This window comes from Lepidochelys kempii, chromosome 9, assembly GCF_965140265.1.
Source record: "Lepidochelys kempii isolate rLepKem1 chromosome 9, rLepKem1.hap2, whole genome shotgun sequence".
NCBI classification, from domain to species: domain Eukaryota; kingdom Metazoa; phylum Chordata; order Testudines; family Cheloniidae; genus Lepidochelys; species Lepidochelys kempii.
In genome coordinates this window covers 15,820,548-15,832,014 of record NC_133264.1, presented here as the reverse complement: position 1 = coordinate 15,832,014, position 11,467 = coordinate 15,820,548, and the positions used below count along the sequence as shown (strand labels likewise).

The 11,467-nt window shown below is 42.3% G+C and overlaps 1 protein-coding gene across 1 annotated transcript; it reads left to right on the top strand.

Moving 5' to 3' along the window:
• Positions 1–4,549: 4,549 nt before the first annotated feature.
• TMEM212 (transmembrane protein 212) lies at positions 4,550–10,890 on the top strand. The gene is made up of 3 exons (XM_073358750.1): positions 4,550–4,714; positions 9,630–9,689; positions 10,289–10,890. The coding sequence occupies exons 1-3, from the start codon at positions 4,550–4,552 to the stop codon at positions 10,661–10,663; spliced, it is 600 nt and encodes a 199-aa protein (XP_073214851.1). The 3' UTR covers positions 10,664–10,890.
• The last annotated feature ends 577 nt before the right edge of the window (positions 10,891–11,467 follow it).

Sequence of the window (11,467 nt, the reverse complement as noted above, 5' to 3'; positions counted from 1 at the left end):
CAAACTTGCATCTGTTTTTGCTAAAGGAGTGGTTTTAAATAAGTTTAGTCAAACTGGCGCAAAACCCTGCAAAGACACGTATCTCAGTTTTAAAAGTAGTTTATATAGATTTCGCTTAAATCACTTCCTTGTCACAAGCTAAATTGTCATAAGCCACTCAAACCTTAATGTGTGTCTGTGCAGGATTTTGATGCACCCATTGAACTAAATTGTTTTTTAAATGAATTTAAGTTAAACTGGTGCAACGTTCTCATGTAGACAAGCCTTTATCTCGCCAGTGCTATCATTTTGGTACCCAGAAGGAGTACTAAATTAAAAAGAGAAACCACTGCTCTCATTAGGTTATGGTCACTATTGCATAGATTCTGTTCCATAATTACTAGTACCTCTCCAGTACAATAACATCCTCTGGGTTTCTCAAAACAAATCCATGAACGGTTCCCTTCCTAATCTAGCTCCATCCCTCACACACTATGGGAGGGAACAGATTTGTACCGTGTTACATGCATAAATATGTAGGCATCTAGGTAGGGAGTAGAACTGAGTGTACAAAATGCTGTTACATGTATTTTGTTGTGGGCACACTTTCATTAAAGACAAAGGCCTGGATCATTGTTTATTCCCCACACTCTCCCAAGGGGGAGGGGTGGACAAAAGGGCCAAGAAAATCTGTGACGTTCAGGTCTATAAGGAGAAGCCACAATGTGCGCAGGAGGCCTGGCTACTGAAATCCACCACCTCCAGGGACCTGCCTGAAAGTGATGAGTGGAGGCAGAGGCCTCCACGCTGCCCCCGGCTCCCTGCCGCTGATAGCAGAGCTCCTAAAGGTGCTGACTTCCGCATAACTGCAGAACAGAAGCTGCAGAAAGGACATTGCAGGAGTTACACTGCTTGGTTTTCACACTGTGCTGTTATCTGCTCTTTTACTGACTTGCCTGGTTGCTTTAACCTCCAGATAAAAGATTCAGTAAAAGTCAAAGCATGACTCAGACCAAGGACTAAATTATTTGTACGCTACTGTGCAAAGGTCCCTCTTCATCAGGGAATGAAATACAACCCTGATTACCACTTAACAGCAAGAAAATATGGAATGTTAACCATTCCGGTCATGAGAAAAGCATTAAAGAGTGTATTGGAAACATGCAGCCAAAAAGGAGATCAGAGCTATGATTTGTTATTAAGACATTCACACTAGATGGGAAGCACTAAATAACATTAAGCTGTTAGGCTCTCTTTTTTCACTCTACATGCAGGAAATTACATTTTAAAGTAGTGTATGATCTTTCTAAGTCTTTAAAGGGGTCACGCACTATGAGCATCTGGCATGCTTATGTTGTCATTCAAGACCATGAAGTCATCTTGCAACTTGCATTCCTAATAGAGCCAATAGCGTATAATTTTCCATGTGTCACTTTATTGACTTGCTAATAGAGCAGAGATTAGAGGTAATCTAAGAGAAGACAGACTGTGCATATTTAACAAAATAAAAGGCCTGCTAATTTTAATTTAATTAAATTGGAGTTTGGATAATATTTCATAAAGAAAGTCAATGTCGTAAGAATAAATATACTTTTTCAATCTTATGGTGACAACCCATAGATCAATTAAGTGCCAAAAGAGCCCCAGACTTATCCAGTAAAATTAATATTGTGAAATCCATCAAAGGCATACATTCAAAGTTAAGGTTGAGGTTCTACCTTCATGCCCCGCTTTACTGAGTTATTGCAGCTCCTATTAATCCTGAGTATAAGAGCATAAGAACATAAGAACGGCCATACTGGATCAGACCAAAAGTCCATCTAGCCCAGTGTCCTGTCTTCTGACAGTGGCCAATGCCAGGTGCCCTAGAGAGAATGAACGGAACAGGTAATCATCAAGTGATCTCTCTCCTGACATCCATCTCCACCCTCTGACAAACACAGGCTAGGGACACCATTCCTGCCTATCCTGCCTAATAGCCATTGAAGAACCTAGACTCCATCAATGTATCTATTTCTTTTTTGAACCCTGTTATAGTCTTGGCTTTCGCAACATCCTCTGGCAAGGAGTTCCACAGGTTGACTGTCCGTTGTGTGAAAAAATACTTCCTTTTGTTTGTTTTAAACCTGCTGCCTATTAATTTCATTTGGTGATCCCTAGTTCTTGTGTTATGAGAAGGAGTGAATAACACTTCCTTATTTACTTTCTTTACACCAGTCATGATTTTATAGACTTCTATCATATCCCCCCTTAGTCATCTTTTTTCCAAGCTGAAAAGTCCCAGTCTTATTAATCTCTCCTCATATGCAAATGCTCCATACCCCTAATCATTTTTGTTGCCCTTTTCTGAACCTTTTCCAATTCAATTTTTTTTTTTTTGAGCTGGGGTGACCACATCTGCATGCAGTATTCAAGATGTGAGCATACCATGGATTTGTATACAGGCAATATGATATTTTCTGTCTTATTATCCATCCCTTTCTTAATGATTCCCAGCATTCTGTTCACTTTTTTGACTGCCACTGCACATTGAGTGGATGTTTTCAGAGAACTATCCATAATGACTCCAAGATCTCTTTCTTGAGTGGTAACAGCTAATTTAGACCCCATCATTTTATACATATAGTTGGGGTTATGTTTTCCAATGTGCATTACTTTGCATTTATCAACATTGAACTTCATCTGCCATTTTGTTGTTCAGTCACCCAGTTTTGAGAGATCCTTTTGTAGCTCTTTGCAGTCTGCCTGGGACTTAACTATCTTGAGTAGTTTTGTATCATCTGCAAATTTTGCCACCTCACTGTTTACTCCTAAGGTCATCTGGTTTCTGGGGTTAAATGTCTACAACCCATTGCATTAAGGATTGTGTCCCATGTAGTGTGACCAGATGTCCCAATTTTATGGGGATAGTCCCGATATTTGGGGCTTTGTCTTATATAGGTGCCTATTACCTCCCACTCCCTGTCCCGATTTTTCACCCTTGCTATCGAGTCACCCTAGTCCCATGCCACCTTGACTTTCCAGGGCTAGATTCTCTAGCCTGTTTGCACAACTGCAGCCATGACAACTGGAATCTTGTCACATCTTGCCAGCTCAGAATTCTCCCAACCTGGTGAAGTCCTCAGCTGGCTTAGAACTGGCATGGCACCCCCTCCTCTACCTAGTCCTAGGGGACATAAGTGGCAGGAAGAGAGCTGGATCTCTGTTTGTTACCAGCTGGTGTATATTGGAGCAGCCAGGGCCAACAAAATTACAGCCTGAGAATTAGGGAGCCACAGCTGGATGTTTTGCAGCCCTTCTGACCTCTGCTGGGCCCATTGGACACTAGGGTGATCAGATAGCAAGTATGAAAAATCAGGACGGGGTTAGGGGGTAATAGGTGCCTATATAAGAAAAAGCCCCAAATATCGGGACTGTCCCTATAAAATCAGGACATCTGGTCACCCTATTTGACACAGTAGTGACCCTGAACTTGCTGTCAGTTCTTGTCACAAATAAACTAACATTACACAGGTAGAGATGTGTCCACTCACTCCGGAGGGCTGGAAAATAGTTCCCTTCCGCCTCTATGTAATACCATTGCCATCTCAGAGGCCACCCTAACTGAAGCATCATATAACCATGGCAACTCTCCAGGGGCAGCATGTTTGAAATGAGTTCCGCTGTTTTCAGTATTGTGCAGTTGTGACTCAGAAGTTACGTGTGATAATGTGCAACAAATATAATGACTTAAGTCCTTTCAAGCAAAATATTTGTCGTTGCAGGTACAGAAGCAACTGGGGAACCTGTTCGGTAAACAGTGTAATTTTTGTGGTAATCACTAGTCCTGCTCCGATTGCAGTCAATGGCCCCTGGCAGCAGGAACAGGCCCCAGAATCTTCCCATGCCCCTCTTCTGTCCCATGCTTGGAACTGAAATTATCTGCCTGTTTTTGGGGGGATGATCGAAAGTTGACAACATGAATTGCGCAGGGCACTTGATTTTAAAACAGAAACAAGCAAAATCCCCAGTGAAAACCTCCTGACACAAATTTTATGTTATAAATACCTATTGCTAGGGGTGAGCATGGTCACATGCAGAGACATATGCATCTGTGTTCTGCACATGCTGACCTATAAGACACAAAGGATATTGGTTCAATCTTGGCTCTAATACACTAGTCAGAATTGGAAACATTGGAATTGACTATAGTGCTGTCAGCAAATTTCTGGCTCTCCACAAACTAGGAAGTGATCGCGCCTCATGGGAAGACAGATGAAGAAGTAATTTGAAATCACTAGATGGGTTTTTCTGCAGCTGAAAGTGGACAGGGATTATTCTTTTAAAGAAAGCCATTTTATGTTATTGGGCACATTAGGTGCCTTTTTGATTCCACTTGTGGCTATGTAGGATTAATTTAAGTTAACTAGAATAATGTTTTGTCGTGGTAGGTACACAATCTGCATGCGTCATGACTACAGTCTCTAAGAAACTTCTGTTTATAATGAAATGTCTTTGACTAGGCTTTAGTTACTAATCCTTGATGTGAATCAAGCAGAGGGAAAAAGGAAGAGAGAGAGAGAGACTCACAATGAAAACAAAGAGCCTGTATGAGGGTACCGGAGGGACACTTATTACCTTTGGGATTATAAGCATTTTCTCTGGAATTTTTGCTTTCTTTCCTGTTTTTTCTTATAAGCCTTGGTTTGCTGGCTGGAGCGTTCGAATCGCCTGTCCCATCTGGAATGGAACTTTGGTAGGCCACAAGAAAAATGTTAGCAGGGAAAAGATATTAGAGAAGTTACTGAAATTCTAAGAAAAGTCAACCATGTCTGAATTTGATTCCTATTAATATAAGCTTTTTAAGAAGAAGTACTTGGAGTATTCAACATTAAATTAAATACAGGAGCTCCCTGCAACTCCTTGATAAGATTTAACTTTGCAATAAATGTTAAGATATTGATTGTTTCAGGATATTTGGCTCTCACAATTTTTCTTTGCTAGCAAAAACGAAACTCTCCAACTCTGGGCCAAATCTGGATTTCAGTTACACCAGTGTCAATGTGAAGTAACATGACTGGAGATATACTCTTGCAAGTGTTATCAGAATTTGGCTCCTCTCTCACACTGATTTGCTGCTCTTGGGTTCATGTCCTTTAGTTTCAGCAGAAGCCTGTTTATGTTTTAGGTTTCAAACTATGCATGAAGATGTATACAAGTGCAGCAAGTTTTTGAGTTAAAAATTATGCAGCCACAGACCCATGAAATCTCTATAATAGTTTAAGACTCAAATTCTGCTCTGGTTTACACCTAGTGCATCCCCACTGAAGTCAGCTCATTGCAGGGGGCTGTATGTTATAGGGCAGAATTTTGTAACAATGTAAAGAGATTGCAGCCTGTAAAGGGTTACAAGTTCCAGGCTGATCCCATTGCTGCTTGGGTGGAGTGTAAAAGGAAGGGGAAGCTGGGTCAAAAGGAGAATTAAAGGGTGTCCTTCCTTCTTCCCTACTAGCTGGTTCCAGCGTGGGGAGCCTTTGGGGGATTATTGCCCAGTGTTTTTCAGTTGATCTGCTTTTGGTTTTGTGATTGTTTTGATGATAATTCAGCCCTGAGGAAAGGGCTTTAAAAGGATGGGGGCTTGGAGTTTTCCTTCAGTTCCCTGGTTCATGAAATCACCCACCAGTTTCTACCTTCATTTACTAGAAATGAGGCATCAAAAGATGCTCAAGTAAAAATCCTTTACTCTGAGCGCCTTGGATTGCTGACGTTTTTGAGAGTTACTGATGTCCTGCTGATGTTAGGATCCACATAATAAATTACATTAAAACAATATGCCAGAATTGATTGAATTATGTTCTGTGATCCTCATCCTATCCCTTCCACCAGTGTTTAATTGCAGTTTTGGGTATCGCTTTACTTAAAACATTGCTGTTGATGGGATTAGGGTGTTTCTAACAGTGTCATTTGTTTAGGGATGATTTTGTGGCCACTTCCTCTGGTACATTCCACAAAGAGATGTGGACAAACATGGAGTGGGTTTGGTTTAGCAAAGTGAAAATAAGGGTGGTACAGCTATAGCTCCCATTTTATCCAAGCCACTAAATTTAAACTTCCAGCTTTGCCTCAGCTCTGATTCCACAGCCCCTTGAACTAAGGAAGAACTATGCTGTTTCATCAGTTTTTAAGCAGAACTTTTCATTGCCTTCTAGAGGGAGGTTAGCTTAAAACTGGACGGAAGACTCTGGCTCCAAGTCCTGAAGCTGGTAATGCCATTGCTAATTTAGTGAACAAATAAGTTGTTACATGTATGATCAGATTTGTTTTCATTGTGATGGCCAAGATACCATATCATGGTAATAGAAAGATTTCTTCACATTGCTTATGTTTGGCCCTGCCCACTGATCCAGCACCATTCATCCTAAAGTACAGAGACAGACAGTGAGTGCTAAGTAGAGCTGGCTGAAACTCGGAATTTCTGGTTTGCAGGAATTTTCAACTGTTTGAAATTTGGTTTTGTTCCAAGTGTGAATGAAACCTATTTATTTATTTATTTCCTGTGAATCAGAAATTCCAACAAAGGTTTGGTTTGGAAACACCAGCACAGGAAATGAAATACACTCCATGGACCCTTGCAGCTGCTAAAAGAGCAGCAGTGAAACTGACAAGAATCATGTCAGCTTCACAAGCTGCTGCCAGGACTTCCAAGGTCTGTGGCTTCTGCGAGGCCCCACCACAGGGTCTGCCCTAGAGCTTCCAAACTCCTGGGCCAGCTGGCTCTCCCGTCTGCCTGACTCTCAGGGCAGTTCACTCACCAGGCTGTGGGAGTCAGGCAATCAGCTGGCCCAAGGGGTTGGATGTCCTAGGGCTCCTGGCCCGGAGAAGCCCACGTGGTGGGGCAGCCTCTGAGCCACAGACACGAGAAGCCCATTCCAGGACTTCCATTCTCCCAGCTGCGCTGTAGAGAGAGCCTGGAAGGCTTGAGAGCCCCAACTTGAGCCCCACAATGACTGGGATATGGTGCATTAGGGGGTATTTCTGTGCAAACCACCAGGCATCTTTAGATTTTCTACCCAGTGGTTCCAAGCCTGGTGGCAGCTGTCACAGGACATCCCAGGCACTCCACTGTTTGTGAGGGGCCTGTTTGGTAGGATGTGCTGAGACTGGGGTCAGTCATCTTTACTTTAGCCTTGCACTTATGGCCAGGTCATGACCGAGTGGAAACAGAACTATAAAAGGCAGATTGGTGCAGTGGAGTAGGAAAGGCTGCTTGGGGGCGGGGGGTGAAGGTGAGAGACAGGGGGCTGCTGGGAGGTGGTTTGATGCACAAAGATGATTGCCTAAGGGGGATGGAATAGACACACAGATGTGTCTGAATGATAGGTAAGGGCTGGTAACACGAAAGTGATTGGGTGCTATGGGAGGGTCTGACAAAAGAGGTACATGGGGGCTGGGGAAAGTCATGGGAAGTGTACCATTTTGGTGGGTTACGGGCATTTGGTAGGGGAGGATCAGGCCAGACTGGGTCCGTGTGGAGCAGGGGATGGGGAAGGGAAGTTGAGCTGATGTTGGTAGAAGGATGTTTCACTGATGGGCAGACCATGGAGAACGGTCTGGAGGATGGCTCAAAGCAGGATCATGCACTTGGTGCTGAATGCACGCGTATATGGGAAGAACACAGACTGAGCACAAATACAGATTACACAGCACGGGGGGAAATCTGATTCACCATTCTCTCTATCCATTGAATGTCTGGAATCCAGGAGCAGGCGGCGGAGTGCGTCATGTTCTGTGGCCTCGGGTAGTGACAGTGCTGAGGGGGGATTCCAGTGGGAGAGGAATATGACTCCTTTTCCTTCTCCAGCTCCGAACTAGATAATGGAAATGGCCTTGTAGGTGTAGCAGCTGCAACAGGTGAACATGGTGTAAGACTGCAATGTAATTGTTGCAGGCAGACACTGGTGCACAGAAGCTGACCTGTCTCCTATCACTTAAAGGTTGCCGCGCTTGTGTTGAAAGTCCTGTTAGGCAGGGCAGTACTCAGATCCCAGGATTCTGCAGCCTCCATATTTAGGTGCGTGCATGACCCCAGGAAGTGAACGGGGAGATAGGTGGCTAAGTGCCAACTACTTTAGGACTGAAAATTCTGCTAGGCAGCAGCCTGTTTAGGGAGTTTGGCTGTACAATGCTGAACAATGCCTTTAAAAACAGACCCTGAGTCAATGGAAAGAATCCCATTGGCTACACTGGATCAGATTAAGAATTAAGAAAAAAAAAACCAAAATGGCAGTGCTTACAAAACTGCAATGTTATGGCATTTTAAACTTTGGGATAGAAAGTAACATGTCTTGCCAGTGTATTTAAAACAAACTGGAAACTGATCATCTACTAGTTTAAATTATCTGCCTGGAGCTAAACCAGCATGATGTATAATCCCTCCCTTGCTTTTATCCATCTTCAGTTTTTCCTTTGTTCCACCAACCACATGTGCATTAAGTGTAAATTGAACCCCTCTCAGTTGACAAAGAAGATTGTGAAAGAGTTTGGCTCTCATCTTATAGTGCAGCCTCAGTATTACAATTGCTCTTAATAGTACTCTTATTTTGTAGCCTAATTTATTCTGGCTAGAACCCTGTAGGATCCCCTGCTTGTGGCTTTTCTTCTGCTTAATTTAGCCAACTACCACTCATGACTCCAGATGTTTCTGCTTTTATCCATGAGAACTTTATGTTACGGCTATGCCAAGATTATCATTTCAGGCTCGGCCTCAGGAGAAGTATTTTCAAATTCCCTAAATCAAAAATTTTAAATACAAAGTGCCATGAAATATTAAAATTGAGGTCTTAAAACATTTAACATGCCAGAAATGGGAAACAAACCACAAAACCATATTGCTCAAGGTTCTGGGTTTTCAAACTTGTTGATACATTTGCCTCTGTGTCAGCAATGAGAGCCCAAATTATGCCATTTTCTGATCTTCTGACCTTCAGAGTCTGTTTCAGACACATTTGCCTTTGGTGGTTCCAATCATCAACAATACATTATTAGGAGCAAAGATACAGGCAGATCCAAGATTCATGGGCTGGCAAAAAGTTGAGCACAGTGAGCCAAATTCATTTCTGACATATTTAGCATAAATGGAGTTGTGCCTCCAGTGGGGAATTCAGCAACCACACGGGTCTTCCTCATCAACTTCCTATTGATGAACTGGCGTATACTCGTTCTCCGAGCTGCAGCCGACCTTGTTAGCATACCCATTGTGCAGTCAGAGTCATTAAGGTTAACAACTCTCTATTGTCCATAATCTTATGGGTATGTGCTAAAAGCCGTCAGCCCATGGTGGACTACACATGCACCCAGAGATATTCAGTGACCCAGTAATTTTCACAGTAACAACTTCATAATATGACCCAGAATTCATTGGCTGTACGGACAGAGTTCCCAAATAAATCATCATCACCACATACAGTCAACCTCAGTCTAATTGCTACCCTCAGTTACACCTGTGCCACCCCACTGGGAGCGATGCAGGTTTAATGAATATTAATGAAGGCAGAATTTGGCCCATCAAGTTATGATAACGATTAAAACGTTTGCAAAGCATTTCAGAGTTTAAATTACTACTAGCATTACGAAGTATTACGGGTGTAACTGTCTGTTTCCCTCATTCACAGGCTGTTATTGCTGGTGTACTTATTCTTTTGGCTGACAGAGGACAAACACAAAGATCACTTGTAAGCTTATGTCATTATTCAATATGGTGTCTAAATACTGCAGAGAAGTCAGGGGAACTGCAGAGTTAATCCAGATTATATTATATTCAAGAGGAAAAAGCATAGTTTGCTACTAAAATTGTGGATCAAATACACTATACAGGGCTTAAAGCGAACAAGCTTTAAACATTCTACCAGCTTGGTGATTTTACTAGTTCCAGAGTTACTTCCTGTCTTTAAAATGGGGATTTTTGTTAGTGTTCAAGTTTGGAAGTTAAGGCCCCCCACTGGAATATATGTCTTTCTGTGATACATGACAAATGCAGAAATAAAATACATCTGCTCTAATTTGTTCTAGTGTTTTTAGCAAAATTTGGTTTCCCTACATTCATCTTCCCTGTAGAGAATCCACATCATTTTTTATAGCAAGTGGCATATATGATATTGATTTTGCTTATTTCCCCCTCCAGTATGTTTCTTGTTCTGGTCACATTAGGGTTTAGAATAGAAAAGAAGTGAAGTAATAGGAAATCTCCCACTCTCTTTAGTCAAAGGTTTTTAATAGATTTTTTCCTCTCATTAGTCAGAAGAGTAATAGTATGTTTCTGTCTCAATTTCAGTGGGAAGCTAGCTTCACCTTTGGCATATTGAGCATCATGGGCTCCCCAATTCAATTTGCTGTTGCAATTGTCTCCATCCTGCTTGGTCCATATTGCTACTATTCATTTGCTGGGATTGCAGGGACCAACTATCTCGGTTATGCAGTTTTGTTCCCTTTTCCCTACAAGGAATTTATGTCTCTTTGCAAGGACCCATTGCACTACGAGTGGTACCATCTGGTTCTACAAATACTAGACCTTTGCTCAAGTTTTGTCATGTTTTGTGGTTCTTTGGCTATTGTGATCAAGCTCACTGCAAGACTGCTCCAATTTGGACATTTAAATGTGAGTATCAATCATTATAGGGAAAGCGGATTACTGCCAATAACACAGTAGCTATGACTACCAACTTCCCTTTACTTAGTGGCATGTCAGACCTGCTCAAGGTTAGGCCACATCCTGAACTCACTCACACCAGATTTACACTTCAATAACTCAACTGAAGAAAACAGAACTATTCCAGATTTACGCCCATTCAAATGAGATAAATAAGTGGCCCTGTAGATCCTTTGTGCCCTAATACTATTTCAGCTAAATAGGATATTTCTTTAGCATATGCAACAAGGGCCTGTGATATTAGGACCTGATTCAACACCCCCTGAAATCAAGTGGAACCTTTTCTTTGACTTCAGTGGAGTCAAACCCTTGGAGGAGAAGCTCTTGAATTCGCTCCTCCTTTATGACTGTGAAATTCTGACTGGTTACAGTGTGAGGTATAGTTAAAAGCTATGCAGGCACAGACATGTTACCTGAACAGCAAGGCCAGGTGTCAAAAATAATCATCATTAAAGGTGTGACATCCCTACTTTGTGTGCAGATTTATCAGGCACTGTCTCTGAAAAAGCATGGAAGGCTCAAGGCTAATGTACAGATAGCACTGGGAGTCAAGGCCAAATTTCTTGGCAGTTAGGAGCTGTCAAGCTGAATTCCCACTCTGTCACTCTGAGTGCAGAAAGTGGGGGCCTGCAAGGATTCTAAAAATTAATAGTTGCCACTACAGGCTTGTATTGAACTCCCAAGGTTACAGCTGGTGGTTAGAGAGCCTGCCTGTAACTGCAGCTGGGTGTGTCCCTACCTGTGTGAATGCTGGTGAAAGTGCAGGCTGGAGGGCTTTGCAGCTTGTCATAGCAGTACAGTGTG